Source organism: Bos mutus, chromosome X (genome assembly GCF_027580195.1).
Source record: "Bos mutus isolate GX-2022 chromosome X, NWIPB_WYAK_1.1, whole genome shotgun sequence".
NCBI classification, from domain to species: Eukaryota; Metazoa; Chordata; class Mammalia; order Artiodactyla; family Bovidae; genus Bos; species Bos mutus.
The window spans coordinates 68,929,709-68,947,888 of record NC_091646.1 but is presented as its reverse complement, the minus strand read 5'-3'; the positions used below and the strand labels follow the sequence as shown (position 1 = coordinate 68,947,888).

Below are 18,180 nucleotides of genomic sequence, written 5' to 3'. Positions count from 1 at the left end.
CCACCAGGCTCCCCCATCCCTGGGATTCTCCAGGCAAGAACACTGGAGTGGGTTGCCATTTCCTTCTCCAATGCATGAAAGTGAAAAGTGAAAGTGAAGTCGCTCAGTCGCGTTCGACTCTTAGCGACCCCATGGACTGCAGCCCACCAGGCTCCTCCGTCCATGGGATTTTCCAGGCAAGAGTACTGGAGTGGGGTGCCATTGCCTTCTCCGGGTGATGGTTGCACAACATTATAAATGCGCTTAACACCTACTGACCTGTGCACTTAAAAATGGTTGCATGCATGCCAAGTTGCTTCAGTCATGTCCGACTGTTTGCAACCCTATGGACTAGAGTACACCAGGCTCCTCTGCCCATGGAATTCTCCAGGCAAGAATACTGGGAGTGGCTTGCCATTTCTACCTCCAGGGGATCTTACTGACCCAGTCATTGAATGCATATCTCTTATGTCTCCTGCATTGGCAGGCAGATTCTTTACCACTAGTGCCACCTGGGAAGCCCTCAAAATGGTTAAGATGGTAAATTTTACATTATATGTATTTTAGCACAGTTTAAGCAAAAAGAGACAAGAAAGAAAAAAAAGGATATGAAATATCATCCAGCTTGGTCTTATGGTTCCAGGCAGAGATAGGCTCAAACCATCCAAGAAAGTGAGCCCCCTTTCCTCTAGAAAACACTAAGAGAAGCTGCTGGTGGTAAAATATTACACTGCTTGAAGCCCGCCAGTCTGCCATGGCACTTGAACTCAGACTGGGAGGGTACTTAGTCCCATGCATGAAACTAAATTTAGTGGAAGCTGGTGAAAAGTGCTGTCTAATGAGATGGAGAGACGGTTCCTAGGGCAGGAGATGCCTGCCTGAGGAGGAAGATGGGTTCCTAAGGTCTTAGGGTGCTGAGACCTAGTTAATTTCATTAGCTCACCACTGGGGGTTCCAGGGTAGACTGTTCCATACTGTCCCATACTCCACTGATTGCTGTGGAGATCCCTCCGACCCCCGGATCAGTCCTGATCCCAAGGGCAGTGAGACCAATTTAGAGTAACTCAAACCTCAAGAGGTGTCCACTCTTGATTTGGTCGCCTTGGGATCAGGCTCATTATCTGGGGGCATTTGCTTCTGCCTCTGGCACCCCATCCTCACTCTTGTCTCTTCTGGGATTGAAAGGAAAAGCCCACAGACATTTTACTAACCTGGAGGACTTGCTTCCCTTTCGCTGTTGGACTGTGGCCTTGAGGTCATCCTTGTACCAGCAGATGGCAGGTGGTCATCAGTTGGGAGACACTTGGCATCTTCCTCCAGGGTGATGATGGGGCTGAGGGGCAGTCTTGGTTCAGTCACATAGGCCTCCGCTTGAGCCGTGGGTGAAGTGAGAGGCAGGTACAGCACGCTGGGCTTTTTTGGTACAGGAGGTGGAATCTTGCCTTTCTTTTTCTCAGCTTCTTCTTGGCTCTGGAGGCTAATTCTTTCAGGCAGGGCTCTCCCCTTAGGGCCCTCATCCTCCATACTTCCCTGGGGAGGTTGCTGTGTTCCTGAGAAGAAAGCACCAGAGGAACTGGCAAAAGGCGTGAAAACAAGAGATGAGGGTGCTGTGGACTCCCCTGGGCTTCTGCTCTCAGGGAAGCTGGAGGACTTTGATTTCCGCACCACTGTGTAGATATCTTGAGGGAGTGGCCTTACGTGCTGAATTGAGCTCTTGGGAGTCATAGCCAATGTAGGCGAAGTTAGTGGGTACTCCTCAGGGACAGATGGTGGCTTGTGGACTAAGCTTGGAGGCCTTCGGGCCAGAGGGGGCTTCTCGGCTATGGGAGGTTTCATCTTCCTCTCTGGCAAGGTGAAGACTTCAGCTCCTGATTCCTCAGCGTAGTCAGGGCTCTCAGTGTCATCTTCCAGCTCAGACTTGCTGACTGACCTCAGGCGAACAGAACGTAAGTCAGACTGAGTAACCATGGGCATGATTGGCTGGTTGGGGCTAGTTTTCTGGGCTAGCTTGGCCCCCAAATTTGTATCTGAGTGATGCTGGCTCACCTTGTTTTTGCTTCGGATTGAGATACTCATCCCAGACAGATCCAGGTTGGTTGAAGAGGTCAATGGTAGGTCAAACGATAGCCGTGACTTGGACATTTTCTCCATTGGTGATGTTGCGGGTAGTGATGACTTCCTCTCAGGTACCACTGGACGCACCCGGACACTGCTGCTTGGAGGGGGCAAGTGGCCCAGGGTCAAGGACATGGAGACAGTGGGTGTTGGCGTCTCTGACTGGCTGGAGTATCCACTGGAGGGTGACATCAGCCCAGTAGGCCTTCCTGGAGAGGATACCTCCCTGGCCTCCACCTCGATGGAAAGCTGGGAAGGCGTCGTGGCTCTGGAAGTGGAAGGGGAGGCAAGAGACTCTGAGCTGCCCTGAACTTGGGTGCACTCAATGACTGTGGTGCCAGTGGCAGTGCTGGAGCTGGACAAGGACTGGTAGGTGTCACCAGACTTCCAGTCAGTAAGATACCAGTGATGGGCGAATTGTGTACCTTCTGGGTCTTTGAAGGTTGGCACAGCTGGGTGACCCTGAGTATCTGGGTGGGATGAGTGATGTCCTTGGTGTTCCAAGGAGAGACAAAGGCTCCTGGGCCTCTGGTCCTTGGGTAGTACTGACCCACCTTCCGGCAAGAGGACTGGTTCATCTTTGACCAGTGAGACACTGCGAGTCGGAGGGGAAGGCTTCTTCTTGGCCTTCTTGAGTGAGATGCTCTTGGACCTCTGCCTTCTGTGATGGGCCTCCTGTTGGGCACTGAGGGAGGCAATGTTGTCAGCACTGTTACTGCCCTCAGAACTCGTACTGGCATAAGGTAGGGCACAGGCTTCACTGGCCTTCTGCTCCTCCTCATAGTCCACATCCATGGTACCTGTATCTGTGGGTACAGACAGTGACCGCTCCCGGAACTTGCTGGCCCCACCTGGGCCTGTCTCCAGCCTTGAGGTACCACCGGTCAGAAGGCCAATCTTGGAGGGTCGTTCAGATACTTGGCTTCGTTGAGTAGGATGCTGAGAGTAGCCAGCAGGCCCACTGCACCCTGCTGGGATATCACGAGTGACAAAGAGGGTAGCAGCCTCCTTAGGAACAAGAGGTGGCAGTGTGTGCAGAGAGACCCAAGAATTCCCAGAGGAAGGACTTTTTCCATTTTCATTGACTTGACTGCTCTGAGCGGTGGCACTTGGAGTCACATAGGTAAAAGCATCTCCCTTCCTGGAAGCAGAGAATGTCGATTCTGTTGGTCCATTGCAAGAACCAGGAATGCTGTACACCATCCCCATGCTCTCCATTCCAGGGGGTTTTGTGGCACCCCATGCCTGGGGAGGTTCTTCCGGATGACTAGAAGGATTTCTTAGTACTGGTGAGGTGAGATTTGGGAACCGAGCTTCCTGACCAAGTGCAACTCTTCCATGAACACTTTCTGGAACTGAATGGCTGGGCCTGATGTCTGAGGTGGTAGAGCGGGCCACACTGCCTGCTGGGCTGTTGCTGTGACCTGGAGGAGGTAAACATAGAATGTTAGAGGTGTGGTTAGGGATCCCCCAGCAGCAGCTGTCACCAAAGAGATAGGATCACCAATTTTTTGTCAAGAAGCATTTGCCAATAGCTTGGTCAGAATTCCTTGGTTCTTCCTTTCCATAGTTGAGGATGCTGGGGAAGTTGAGTCCTTACCCATCACCACACAGTGAGGCACAGGGTGCCCTTGAATTGTCCAGATGGCTGCCAAAGACTTTTAAAAAAAAAAAAAAAAATATATATATATATATTTTTTTTTTTTAATTGAAGGATGATTGCTTTACAACATTGGTTTGATTTTTGCCATACATCAACATGAATCAGCCATAGGAGGGAGGTTCAAGACGGAGGGGACATATGTACATCTCTGACTTTCCAGCTTTGAATATGCCTTTTGGAGCTGAAGTAGCATGTGGGACAGCCATGGTCTTTTTTCCCCCAGGTTTTCACCCCAGGCTCAGGAAGCCACCACAGACAGCCCTCAGCATTCACCTCTCCAGAGATGAGAGCAGAGGCTTTCAAACTGATAAAGGACAGCAGTGTGACCTTCAGTTCCAGCAGCACATTGGGAGTATGCCACAGCTGAAAAGTTGTTTGGTTGCATTCTTGGCTTTTTAGATTGGCAACAGGAGAAAGTGAGGATAACTTACAATGTGAGGAAACCATTCAGATGTTGAAAACGCCCAAAGGTTTTCTCATATACATAACAATTATTACTGTTATGAGGATGACGATGAGGATGACTACTCTTATGATAATTTATAATAACGGCCACTGTTTGCTGAACACATACTATGTACTGGGCACATGGTAGGAAAATTACATACAATAACTCTAATCCTCACGACCACTCCATGGGTTGGAATCATCATCCCCATTCACAGATGAAGAAGCTGAGGCTCAAAGAGGTTAGGGAACTTGGCTAAGGCCTCACAGTTAGTAAGTGGAGAGGCCAGAATTTGTATTCACATTTCTCTGGTCTGTGCTCTTTGGATGGCATTCATTTAATGGCAGTAATGGTTTTGTGAAGATGCTACTTTTAGTGATGATTTCCTTCTTTATCCGCCTAAAGTTGACATATATAGCTATATTCTACTTATAATGGGAAACAATAACATAACAAATTTATTAGCCTGGAGATCTCCTGTCCATTTTCAGTTGCTGCCCTGTAAGCATTGTGACAAAAGGCTTTTGGTTATCCTTAATTAATTACTATTAATATATTGCCTTTTTCAAGATGTCCAAAGTCCCCCTCTCCCCCAATCACTCCTGTTCTCTGTCACAACAATAACACTTGGGTTGCAGAAATGGTAAGAGTGAGCAAGGGAAAAGGTTTGGGGGATCAGCTATGGTGGGGTCACCTTGGTCTCGCTGGGAATAGTTAGAGAATCCAATAATGGTCCGCCTCCGCCTCAGGGTGGACTTGGGGTTCACGGCTGTCTCTGTGTTAAACAACGAGTGTCGCAAACTTGCATGTTTATCAAACTGCTGCCCTGTAGCCAAAATAAAGACACTTGGGTGCATCCTGGTTTCTGTTCACAGTATGGTAGAAACTGGCCTGAGGTAGAGAGAAGGGATGATGGCAGTAGCGATGAGAATGAATAGCATTCAGGCAGGTGACCCTTCTTCCCCGTCCCTCCCATCTTGGCCCTGGGCACCCGCAGCTCCAAAGCATGCATGCTGAATTTCAGAGGTCCACCCTGGGGTCACCTGTGAGTCTTAGGTGGCTGAGAGCTGTGGTTTTCAACCCTGGTTTTATATCGAAATAAACTGGGTGGCTTTTCAAACTCTAACAACTGGACCCCATCTCAGAACACTTAACACTCTGGGAATAGGGCCCAGGTAGAAGCATTTTCTCAGACTCCCCAGGTGATTGTTCAGATGTACAACCTGGGGTGAGAACCCTTGAAGTGGAGAGACAGGTTGAGACTAGATGTTGTTTGATTGCAATCTTTTCTCAGAGAATGCTGTAACTTGGGCCAATGAGTGTCTCCAAGAAATTGCCCCATCCCGGCATCCAGGAAGCAGTCAGATAACCTGCCCTCCAGCCCCCTGATCACATTTGATCAAAGTTCGCCCTGCATGGTGACTGAGATCTACTTTTTTCAAAGCACCGGCTCAGCCTTTGCTTCTATGGAATTGCTAGGGCAAGGACAGGGTGAGGGCAGTGGAGTGAAGTTTGCTGCTTCCCACCACTGTCTCTCTTACAGCAGCTGGCTAACCAAACCCTCCCCTCTCAGTCCCATGAACACATAGGTACCCGCCTCCCCAGCAAGTGGCTCTGTGGACAAATCACAGGGCCAGCCTCATTGAGGGCAAGGTAGAAGTTCAAAAACAAAGTGCCCACCACCACTGTGAGCTTTTCCTCTCAGCCCTCACACTTCTGGGTATATCTCCTGAGGCTCTGGGCTCTGTTTCCTGCCTCTGATTTCCTGAGATGACACCAGTGGCATTGGATGACCTCATATCCAGGGAGTATCACCACCTGTGGCCAGAGCTGTCCTTATCATCTTCATCGACTTTTTCCAGCACACCAGAGGCCAGTGCTGGTGCACAGGGTGCCTCTGGTCCCCTTGGGTTAGGAGGTCTTGATCTCATCAAGTTGTTGGCCCTATCTCCTGAAATGGTTGACATTCCTCCTCTTCCACTTATAGCTGGTGAAGTGTGGTGAATGAATTAATAATGGGCACGGTAGAGGGTTCCACATGTCCCCAGAGAAAAAGCCAGCTGAGCTGTGTACAGTATTTTTCCCATCTCAAGGTAGTACCGGGTTCCTCTTTGATCTTACACAATAGGAGGAGGCCCACCCCCACTAGGAGACGGAGTGACGACTCAAAGTGCTGTAAGGCCCTTGGTCTGTGCTCTGTGTCTGATCTTACTATTTACCACCAGCACCCTGAACCCCACACGTCCCCTGAAACTCCTATCTGTGTGCTCCAAACCCAGCTTCTGGCACAAGTTTTCTTTCCCCAAACCAAACATAACTCATACGCTCTAAGTTTCCACAATGCTCCAAAGAGCACACAAATTCATAAAGTTTTAGAATTTTCTGGTAAGAGAGTTTCCTTTGCCATCAAATGGTCTCAGTTAGCGTGGCAGGGCCAGTAGAAAGTGAAGAAAGAGCATGCCTCCATTCCCTGGTGAGATCCACGATCTTGACAGTGCGGGGTGAGCCAGTAGCAAAGAAAGTCTTGCTCCCTCCCCCAGCACCCAGTGCGTTTGGACAGGATGATCTATAGTTGGCATGGAGGGAAGCGAACAGAGGTGATGCTAAGCAACTCTACCGGAGACGTTGATGGGCACGATGTCAGAGTGTGTGGGACAAGACTGAAGCCACCGCTTCTCCTCTAGGATGGGCAGAGGAAAGGGGCTATTCCAGGCAGCTTGCTTGTCGGCTGTGGTAGGCAGGCTCAGGGAGGCCTCAGGGGCCCTCACACCCTGCATGGTAGTCTCATCCTCGCTCAGCTGCCATTTTGTGGGCTGTTGGGAAAGAAGGTGATGGGAAGGGTGTGCTTCCAACTGGAGATGAGCTGTGCCCACAGGATGGCTGTCTAGGCAGGGTGGTCAGAGGCTTCATCTGGGAGGCAGGAAAGCGTGGATAGGCTGCCAGGCCAGATGCCTGCTGTGCAGGGCCCACCTCAGTGGGGCCTCAGGATGGCTCTGCTGGTGAGCAGAGGTAAGTAGCAGCTTCCAGTGGGTAATGAAAGTTGTTTCAGGTCCCCCGTCAAAGGGCGTGGAGCAAGCTCTGCATGCTGGCTCTCCCAGGTGGGGGAAGAGGCAACTCACCATCAGTACAAACTCCAGACGCCTGGCAGACTGGAGCCTTGGGCTGGGGGTGGGCTCAGGGGCCTCATCAGCAGAGCGGAAGGTCTGCCCCAGAAGTCTGGCCTCCGAGTACTGTTCCTCATATTCTTCTGAAAAACAGCACAGTGGATACACACTCTAGGGAGCCACGGCCAAGGGCCAGGCTGGGGAAGGACCACAAGCTGGGGGCTCCTGCTCTAGCTGCCAGGTCTGACTCGCATTGTTTCTTTAAGTTAGTTCCCAGCATCTGAGCCTCTGGATTCAGGAATGGAAAAATGCCTACTTCCTACGAGGAGAAAAGAGTCAATGGATTTGAGTTGTGCTGGTTCGGGGACTAAGCCTTTGTCTCCATGGCCCCCATGGTAAGTGTTCAACTCAGGGAAGAGGCTCAGGATGCAGATGCCTTTGGCCACTCTTTGCTCCAAGGCCCTCTCTTTGAAGCCCTTCAGCTCTCTAGGTTTTTACGCAACTCTACCAGGGACATGACCTGTGTGAAGCACAAAGAAATATGCCTTGGGAAGTCCAATGTTGAACATTCCCTTGGATGCCGAGAACTCTTACCTCAGCCTCTAAGGGCTTGGTTCCCTGCACCTTAGCCCCACTGTGGTGGGGGGTGATGTCAGTTCCAGCGGGGCTAAGGTGAAAGAGAGGGAAGGCGGAGGTAGTGGCAGAGGAGAAAGAGAAGTTTAGGGGCACTGTCAGGGAATAAGAAGAATGCAGAAGATTTGAATGGGTTTTATTTAAGTGACGGATTCAATGAATGAAGGAAGTGAGGCTAAAGAACCAACAGTCAGAGCTTGCACATTTGAACAGAGACTTGAAGAATCATAGAAACTTGGAGTCAGGAGGGGCCTCGAGGGTTCTCTGGTCCAATGTTTCATTCTGGGCTCCCATTTCCTCCTCAGCAGCCCTTCCAGGTGTTTCTTCAGCCTCCACACACCTGCCTGCAGAGAAGGGAAGCAGCCTTCCTCCCAAGGTGGCTCATTCCATCCAAGGACAGTTGGGGCTGTCAGGCATATGGAAAGTTCTTCCTTATCTTGAGGTGAAATCTACCTCCCCCTAGGTTTCCACCCACCTGTCCTCATTCTGCCCATGGCGGTAACACAGAGCACACTGACTCTTTCTGCATGGCAGCTCCTCTCAGCAGAACACAAGGCTCACGGTGTCCCTTGGAATCTTGCTTCTCTAAGCTTGCCACTGCCCTGGCAGGGAGGTGGGGTTCATGGCTGTTGTCCAGTTGGGTGGCCACTCTGAAGTTTTCTATTCTCCATAAAAGTTAGCCTTTGTTGGTAATGCATAAATGACAGCTGGTAAGACCTCTTTTCACTTTTAATGTTCATTCAACAAATGCCCTCCTGCGGATGCAGCCCTACGCCAGGTGCTCCCGGAAACCTGAGAGTTCTGAGAGATGTGATCTTTTACATTGAGAAGCCCAGTCTGGTTAGGTGGACAAAATATATACCTGGGATTAGCAGAAGAATGAGTAAATGAACAAATGAGTAAATGAAAGGAAAATCAGTTTGTAACTATACAAGTCCTTTTGAGCTGGATGGTACAAAGGGCCTTGTATGAGTGCTTAGGGAGGGAATGATGCAAAGTGCAGAACTAGCGTTAAAGGTCTTCTTGGAGTCAGCAAGCATAGAACTTGGAAGAAAGTGTAAGGATTGGAGTGAGGAAGAGGGAGGAAGGGCTTCTCTGCTTGGAAAAGAGCCTGGAGTGGGGCAATAAGTGCCTGGAGGGTATAAGGAGCTTGTGACTAGCACTGGGGTTTTATTTGTATTTTTTTCTTCAGATCTAACTTACCTACAGTAAGGTACACAAATCTTCAGTGTGCAGTTCAGTGAATTCTGATATATGCATGCTCCTTGTAATCTCCATCCAGATATTTGCAGCACCCTAAGAGTTTCTCTCATAGCACTGAGTTTTAATCCTCTTGCTACTTACATTGGATAAATCCCACTGGTCAATGTGTATGTTTTTCATATTTTAAGATCTATTAGGGACCACATTGTTTTTTTCTTTACGTTAATTTTAACATTGTGTCTAGATCAGTCTGTGTTCCAAAGGACACCAATCAGGAGTTGATGTTGCATTTTATCAGTACCATTTTACCCAGCTGCCAGATACTGTTGCTAACTGGTTTAGGAACACCCTATTTTTAATTCTCACAAGATTCTGCCATGTGGGGAACTGGAATCCCCATTTTAAAGATGACGGACTAATCTGAAGCTCAGAGAGGTTGGGTAATATGCATAACGCCACACAGCTAGTTAGGTGTGGGATTCAAATCAGATTCTGGCTCTGTCTGATTTCAAAGTATGGGTTTTCTCACTCCACCTGGTGCGAGCAGTCTGACTGCTCAGGTGTTATGACTGGGATGTTTCTCTGGTTGTGTGGACCCAGCTTTGTGTACAAGGTGCTCATCAGTATACCTCAAAGACACTGAGTTGGGAATTGGGAATGAGATGAAGTCTGAGTGCTGTGTATTGGGCTTACTTGGTGAGGCAGGAGTGACCCAGGAGACACATAAACAAGGTTATTTCAAAAGCAGAGAGAGTGAAGCCCAGAGAGGGAGACCCTGTTGATGCCTCATTTGTCTTCGGGTGCCAGAATTCCAAAGGCTTGGGTGATGTGGCAAGAGAAGACCTGAGGGTATGTGGACCCACATTCTTTGGAGTCTCTCATCTGGTGTTCTTTGTAAATGACTTGACTCATGGCTCTGTCTCGGCTTTTCCCCCAGAGACAAGTGAACTGAAAAAAAGTAAGGGGGGAGCAAGGGGTGTAAACAGCCTTAAAATTAGGGTCTTTTGGAGTCAGTAGTTTGGAAGGTGAAAGATGGCAAGTGTGTCTTTTGTTTTTCAATAGGTTTTCTACTATTCTCTCTTTTTCTCTCGCGGGTCCCTGTCCTTTCTTCGTCGCCTCCCTCTAGCCGCTGCTGGGCCCGTGGCCTCTGGCCGCAGCCCCCCTCCCTCTCAGTACCTTGCAACAGGCTCTGGAGATTGAGCTGCGCCTCGCGAAGCAGCTCCTCTACACTCGGGGGCCTGCCCGAGGAGAGGAACACGTTCACTGGCTGTCGCCATGACGACCTCGAGTGGGCAGTCGCTGTCGCATTTTCCCGACCCGAGTTAGCTGCAGCTAGGGAAGGAGAGAGGCAGTGAGAGGCGCTGCCAAGCGGGGGGGGGCGGGGGGTGGTTTGAGGGGGGCGGCACGCAGCGGCCAGTGGGCTCCCGCGGTTCCCTAAGACCCGCCCCTGCCGGGGGTGGGGGGTGGTGGCGCGGGCCGCGCTTAAAAGGCGGGGACGCGCCAGCCGCAAGATTTTTCCTCGACAGATCGTGCCGCAGTCAGTTCCCTACCTCGCCGCCAGCCTCCGCCCGCCCGATTGCCGCCTCGCTGCCTCGCCGCCCGCCTCCTCCGCCTGGCGCCTCCCGGCTCCCGCCGCCGCCCGCCCTTTGCGATCCCCGGGACGAGGTAACGCGCCCCGGGCGGAGCCTCCAGGCCCTCCGAGCTCGCTCCAGTGGGTGTGGCTCGGCCCCCCGCGCGCCCCGCCGCGGCCCCCGGCTCCTCTCACGGCCCTATCTCCCCATCCCACCCCTGCTCACAGCCCCAGAGCCCCGGCTAGTCCTGATGTCCGAGGCGGCCGGGAATCTCAATAGCCTCCGCATGGCGAACGTGGCCCTGCGAGAAGAATTAAATGCCCTTCGCGGGGAGAATGCCAATCTGGGCCTTCAGCTCGGCAGAGCCCTGGCCGAGGTCAATTCCTTGCGGGGCAATGTCTCGAGCTACATGCGCTGGCCGGTCCCCGGGGTGCCCGCCCTTTCTGAGGAGAACTTTGAGTTCCCGCTCAGTGAGATCGACGCCGCTCCCGAGGGAGAACTGCCCTTCCTGTGCTGGCCTCCCCCGCGCACCGAGCCCGAGTATGCCCCGGACGAGCTGTTGATTAGCGTGATCCAGGATTGCAGTACTTCCGGCGCACCCACCGACCCACCCCCAATGCCCAGTCCACCCCCGCCGGCGCTGCCCCCGCCTCCGGCCAAGGAGCTGCCCCCGCAGCCTCTTCTGCCGCCGCTGGAGCGGCCTGAGATAGAGCCCTTCTCGGGCGACCCAGTCTACCTGGCTGAATTCTTGATGCAGCTAGAGACTTTCATAGCCGACCATGAGGATCATTTCCCCGGGGGCGCTGAGCGGGTGGCCTTTCTGATCTCCTTTTTCGCTGGTGAAGCCAAGGACTGGGCCGTCTCAGTCACCCAGGAAGGAAGCCCCCTGCATGCTAACTTTCCGCGCTTCCTAGATGAAATCCGTAAGCAATTCTGTGGCCCCATTCCCCCAAGCGTGGCAAAAAAAGCCATCCGCAAGCTCAAGCAGGGAGACTGTACCCTGGGCAGCTATGCAGATGCTTTTCAGTTCCTGGCTCAATTCTTGTCTTGGGATGACTGCCGCCTTCAAAACCAGTTCCTCAAAGGCTTATCAGAGTTCTTCCGCAAGGAGCTCTTATGGTCAACTGAAATGGCCGACCTGGACGAGCTGATTCTCGAGTGTGTGGAGATAGAAAGAAAAGTGCGTGTCCCCAAGCCAATGCCACTCCCTGGGGTTCGCAATATCTTCTTCCCTTTTGCAGCAGACCGTAATCTCGAAGGTGAAGAGGGAGAAGAGTGCCACAGTGGGGATCAAGATGAAGAGGCACGCAGGCGCAGGATTCTCAACAAGGACCAGCGGAGGCGCGTGAGAGCAATCCAACAAGAGACCAGCGGGGAGGAGGAGGAGAAGAGGAGGAAGAGGGAGGAAGAGATGAGGAAGGAGCTGAAACAGAAAGGGGAGGAGGACGGGGAGGAGGAGGAGGAAGAAGAGGAAGCGGAAGAAAAGGAGGAGAAAGAAGAGGAGGAAGAGGAGGGGATGAGGAAGAAGAGGAAGAAGGAGGAGGAAGATCAGAGTAAGGATAAGAAAGAAGAGGAACATGAGGGTGGCCTCCAGGAACCAGAGCAGGAGCCCGAGCAAGAGCCCGAGCAGGAGCAGGAGACAGAGGATGAGACCCAAGATGATGACCTGGATGAACTGATGGAGATGGAGCCCACCTACGCCAACGCTTCATCCCAGACTTCCGGCTACTATCATGAAAACTTCCTAGATGTGACGCCTCCCATCATACAGCCCAGCAGACGGAGGAACCAGAATCGACTCCCACTTCTGGAGGGCCTTCCAGGTATCAATTCACCATTCTACAGTTCGCCGCCGCTAATTCGCCGCGCAGGTCGCCTGGGGCAACGCCAAATTCGACGCCGTCCCCCAGTGCTATTTCGCCTCACTCCGAGGCAGGGGGGCCACCGGGCTGCACGGGGCCGTATTCGCGTGTGAGAGCTGGAGTGAGCTGCCCCCTCCCCTACAACACACCCTTCCACTGTGTTCCCTGCCCCTGCTTTCGCTGCCACACCTGCCTCATTCACTGACCAGTACTTAAGGGAGTTCCAGACCTACAGAACCAGAAGAAGACCTGGAGGACTCCAGACCATCCTGTGACCTTGACTGGGGAGTGACACTCGGCAAAGGAGGGCGCAGTGATAGCTGTCCTCTTAGTGTGCACTCTGCTCATACCTGCCAGGATCTAGAGAGCAGGTTTCTAGGCCTGTTCTCATAAATGAACTGGTCACCCTCTTGTATTTCCCCTCTAGTTCCAAGCCCTCACCTCTCCTGTGTTAATTCACACTGTGTTCTATGGTTTAATCCTCTGGCTGGATAACCTGGACTTCACCCAGTGGCTCACTGCTCTGCCCCAGACAGGCTCCACTGAACTTCTAAAGCCACTGAAGCCACTTACTAGGTATAATTGGTGGACAGCAGGATGCTATCAAGAAACGTACCTGGAAGCCTACACTTGCTTCAGGTCACCCCTCCAGCAGGAGGGCCCTGAAAATGGCCCTCCAATTAGCCCAGTGAGAGAATGCAAAGCCACATGTCCAATGGATCACCCAGCTGAGACCTGTCTTCAACTGACTGAGCAAGCTGGTTCCACCTTCCCACAGACCATGGGCTTAGGGCCTCAGAGCTCACCAGATCTGGGACCCTTTCCTCTTACTTCACTGCTCTCCTGGGCATCCCTAGCGGACACAGCCCAATATTCCATGCCCTACTCCTTTCCTTGGCATTGCCTAAAGGGTAGGCAGTTAGGTCGGGGAGGAGGAGGAGAAAGCAGCAGCAACAACTCAATTTTCAATTTGACCTTGTAAGGAGTGACTCTTTCCTTAGGGATGGTGGTCTCCTCCCCTGGCCAGGCCTTGGACTGCAGTCTCCAGCCATAGGTCTTGGCAGAAGATTTGCCATCCTTGGGGTTCCTTTCCTTCCCAGAATGCCAGAGAGAGAGAGGTCCAAAGCCTGCTCTTCAACTCCAGCGTGAAGGACTCCTTAGTTCTGAGAGGAGAGAGGAAGGTTCTCTCTACAGAGACTGTGCCTCCTGCAGCTTTGCAACCGGGATGACCTCATGTCTCTCACATGAGGGGCGAGCCATAGCCTGATGCTGGGCATTGAGCAGATGGTGAGGTTTAAGAGGTTGACTGCCTCCTAGTAACTCCTGGGGCTTCTGGGTCCTAACCTAGGGGCCTTCACAGAGACCTGCTGCTGGCCTTGGGTCCAGCAGTGAAAAGTACATACTATGTTACTCTGGCCACAGAATGGCAGCCAGATCCACTGATAGCCTGAACTGCCCTCCACACTGGGCTTCCTGCACAGGGCCTGGTAGCTGGGCAAGTGCAGCCAAAGTGTCTGTGGCCAGACGGAAGAAAACATAGTAAATTAAACCTCTGTTCCTCACTGGAGTCTGACAGATAACCTCAGCCCAGCCTTAGGATTTTGAGCTCAGAGGCAAGAAAAAGGAGCAGGAGGAAGAGGAGTCACAGAGAAACCCAGTCCTCCGACTGGTTTCCGGTGAGGTCTCTATTCATCAGTGGGAGGTAAGAAGCACTTCTGTTGCTCACACATTTCTCAGCCTGGGGATTGGTGGAGCCAGGTTCCTATAACCTGTTGCTATCTTTTAAAAAGGCTACTCCCTTCTCCAAATAGAAAAGTAATACATAATCATTATAGAAAATTTGGCAAATAGAGGAAATGATGGGGATCCAAAAGCCACATTCAGAATCCCACCACACAGATGAGCCACACTCTTAACACTTTGCTGCCTTTCTTTCTAGTGTGTTCTTGCCATGTCTTTTCAAAGTTGAGATCTGCGAGCTCTTGATCAGCAGGATTTAAAATGGCTGCCACCTATGTAATCACACAGACAGAATAACATTTGAGCTTTCTCCTAATGTGTTGGACACGTCAATTGCCTGGTTTTCCCCATCCCCACCAGTTCAAAAGTAAATAACCTTGTAAAGAAAATTTTGTCTGTTTTTCAGCTATTTTCTCAGGAGAGAGTTCCAGAAGGAAGCCTGCCATTCTTCAAGGCTGTGGACTCTGTTTGCTGATGGTCAACATGCTGGCCTTGCTGCCCATGTCCGTCAGAGAAGTCCAAAGGACAGGTGCCTTGCACCCACACTTCCAGGGACCCCTCATCACAGGCCCTGCCTGTTCCCATGGTGCTTTTCATCCTGAGCCCATGTAGCTTCGGCCAGGGCAAGAACAGATGAGCAGTGAGCTGGTTTGTGGCCCTCTGGTGGCAAGGGAGCTTGGGCTCCCCTTTGACCCTCTTCCCCTCCTTTCTCAGATCTTCAATATTGTGATCTAACAGCCACAAGAGCTGTAAGAGGAACTACGGGATTTGGGCTATTTCTTGGGTTTAAAGAGGGGTGGGTGGGGGTGGGCGTATGCATGCAGGGGTATGAGGGCAGCCCAGGGATTCCCAGAGACCCGGGGAGAAATCGTTTGAAACCAATGTGTTATTGTGTTATTGTTGTTTTACTGTGTTGTGAAGATGAGAAATTGTTCTGTATGCTAAAGCTTTCTCCTCAATAAAAGATAAAGGGTGTGTAAAGACTGTGTCTCTCTGGGTTACTGAGCAAGCACAGAAGACCACCTAGGAGGCATTAGGTACTTCCCAGGCACTTCACCTGGATCAACCCTAGCCTGAAGCCTTGGAGTCCTTCAAACTAAGGGCTCCAGCCTACTGAATCTGTGAATGGCAGAAGCTGTCAGGAGGGAAGTGGAGGGACTAGGCATCTTTAAAAACAGCATTAGTTCTCCACTAATATAAAGATACGAGTGACCTAGCCTTACCATCCTGTAACAGTGCAGTCCCCCTGGCCTCCAAACACAACACACACGCGCACGCACGACTTTGGAGGGAGGGAGAGGGGAAGGAGGGAAGGCCCTTCCACTTCTTGGCACTAGATGGTGCTATGGGACATCAATGAGAAAGCTGGTGAAGATTTTTAAATACACTCTCAGAGCAAGTCCACACAGACACTGTCCAGCAAGAATTCACTGCTCCTCACAGACTGTGGGGTCAGAAGAAACTGAATCCCATTCTGGGATTTGCTCAAGTTTCCCAGCCATGAGCTGAATTTTCCCCACCTGGGACAGTGGGTGAGAACGCTTATGGAGTCCCTACCAGTGGCTCTGCCAGGCACCTCACACCCGTTATCTCACTCATCTCACTCTCCTCTTACAGATGAGGAAACTGAGGCTTAGAAACGAGAAAGCCTGGCCCAAGGTTTACAGCTGCTAAGTGGCGCTATCATAGCACCACAGCTGCCCATTCCTCAGCTCTAGGGATGCTTCACCCCTCTCCGCCTCCCTCTACTGGCCCTCCAACAGGGTCTGTCCTGCCCTGCCCACCACCGTACAGACATGCTGTGAGAAACAAAGCCTGGCATCAGATGTGTGCTTGCTTTGCCTCTTTATGGGGAAGGAACAAAGGGAAGGAGGGAGAAAAGAGGGAGGAAACTAGCGTGTTTCTGACCATGTGCCAGGCACTTTCACATTTCATTCCCACACTCAGTGAAGAAAGTAATGGTGTCTTCTTTTAGAACTGAGGGACCTGAATTTCAGAGATATTAGGTGGCATGGTGGACTCGTCATTGTGTCTCCCAGATTTATACTCTCTCAATTCTGATACTCCAAGCCTTTTCCCAAGAAAGCCCCCCGACACGCTCAAGCCTCAACCTGACTGGATTCTGGGTCTTTGCCAAAGCAACCAGGTGCCCGATCTCTGGAAGTTCCAGAACCAGCCAGTTCTGTCCTTCAGGGAAGGGCCTGAAGAGCACAGCAGGCCAGTGGCAGGGCTGAGTTTATGTAGATGAGTATGCATGAGTGTGTAGCTGACAACTGCCCCTTTTGGGGAAGGACAAGGCTGTGGGGCCATGAGCAGCATCAGTGAGTACTGGAGCTCCCCTTTTTGCTTTAGGGGATCAGATAAAGTCGCCAGCACCCAATGGAGTTTCTCATGCCATTTCAGGGAGAGCTAGGTGATCCCAGATTGCATACGTGATGGCCTGTCAAAGGAGGCGGGGGCAAGTAAGAGCAGGCTCAGCCTTGCCAACCCTTGCAGTGGGGAGCCCTGTGAGAATAGGAAAAAGAGCCCTGTATTCCAGTCTGGTCACACCACTGACTGGATTTGGGACCCTGTGTGACTCCCAATCCTGCTTAGGACATAGCTTCCTCATCCATATAGTCCCCTGGACCCAGCACACAGCTATTCAGCACAGGTATTAGCATTTCATGATCCACACAGTAGGATCACAACCCCAGTTTAGTACATAAACAAAGAAGTGAGTGAATACATGGGCTGCTGGATGGAGACCTAGAGGTAGGCTGCCAAGGGCATTAGCAGATGGCATTAAGTTGGAGGACTAGAGGACCCCCTCCAAAATGGAATCAGGAGCCACCCGCTCCCAGTCTAGCTTGGAAGGATGTGCTGAAATGACCTTTACTAGGTGCACCAGTGAGATCTTGCAGTTAAGTTCACAAAACCATCTGCAGAAGCCTGAGTGGGGAAGATGTGGATGAGAAGAAAGTTGTGAAAAAAAACTGAAAGTTGATGGGGGCCTGAGGTGATGGGGGCTCAGGATGAATCAGCAGAGTGCCATGGGTGCCAGAAATGCTAATACCGTCCAGGGCTGCTGCAACAGCGTGCATGCAGGACTCAGGAAACAGCAGGCCGTACCTGGGATCCGGGCTGCCCAGTGGAAGTGAGCAGGTTGTATCTCACAGAAGCCCATTTGCATGCCCCAAACAAGGAAATAGAACAAAAGCCCAGAAGAGGCAGCTTAAGGTCACTTGCTCCATCTGCAGAGTTCAACTGTGAGGTCTAGCAATTAGACGTCCAGAACTCTTAGCCTCCACCCTCCACTCACACCCACACTGTTGGAATCAGAATCTCCAGGAATTTGTATTTCTAAAAAGCTCCCTAGGCAATTCTAATGACTAGCACAGCCCAGTGCAGAAAAGAGCCTTGGAGACCAACCAGCTCAGGTAACATTTAGTGGCCAGTTTGGTTCTGAGCCTTCCCATAGAGCTCCCTGGAGCAGGAGCCAGCCTGGAGATCCTGCACTAGCGTGTAGTATGGGATCAGGAAATATTTGTGCAGTGATCCCCCACCACGTAGCATGGCCTGGTATGAGCTTCCCCCTCCAGGACACTTGCTCAGATTGCACTTCCTGAGAGAGGTGTGCCATAAGATGGGCCTGGCCTTGAGAAACCAGGTCCACCGGAGCCTAGGCTGCCAGAATTGACTTCCCTGGGGCCTTGGCTCCTCCCAGGGGATGAAGAAAAGCATTAACAAGGCAAGAGATTATCTCTAAATGGGAGTAGGGGCTCCACCTCCAGCTAGCACTTCCTGCTTCCTGCCTAGACTAGGGAAAGCTCCGCAGATCACTTCTCCCCAGGGACTCCACAGACAGAAACACAAAGCCCAG

General features: G+C 51.6%; 2 protein-coding genes across 8 annotated transcripts in view; one reads left to right on the top strand and one right to left on the bottom strand.

Annotated features, from left to right (window-relative positions):
- The window catches only part of LOC102274793 (NHS-like protein 2), a 200,712-nt gene that overhangs the window by 11,163 nt on the left and 171,369 nt on the right, over positions 1-18,180 (bottom strand). For 3 of the 7 annotated variants that reach the window (XM_070365915.1, XM_070365916.1, XM_070365917.1), the window contains one exon: positions 1,191-3,518. In XM_070365915.1, coding sequence (XP_070222016.1) covers positions 1,191-3,518 — 2,328 coding nt within the window. Of the gene's footprint in view, positions 1-1,190; positions 3,519-4,899; positions 5,032-6,822; positions 7,019-7,324; positions 7,453-10,321; positions 10,478-18,180 lie in introns of all 7 variants that reach the window. The other 4 variants (XM_070365911.1, XM_070365912.1, XM_070365913.1 and 1 more) reach the window with 3 other exon arrangements.
- RTL5 (retrotransposon Gag like 5) lies at positions 10,542-15,282 on the top strand. Its single transcript, XM_070365918.1, has 2 exons — positions 10,542-14,280; positions 14,725-15,282. Exon 1 carries the CDS (start codon positions 10,967-10,969, stop codon positions 12,689-12,691), a length of 1,725 nt encoding a protein of 574 aa, XP_070222019.1. The 5' UTR covers positions 10,542-10,966; the 3' UTR covers positions 12,692-14,280; positions 14,725-15,282.

Bases quoted from the DNA above. Each gene is read 5' to 3' on its own strand.
- RTL5 (XM_070365918.1), top strand. From the start codon at position 10,967: ATGTCCGAGGCGGCCGGGAATCTCAATAGCCTCCGCATGGCGAACGTG.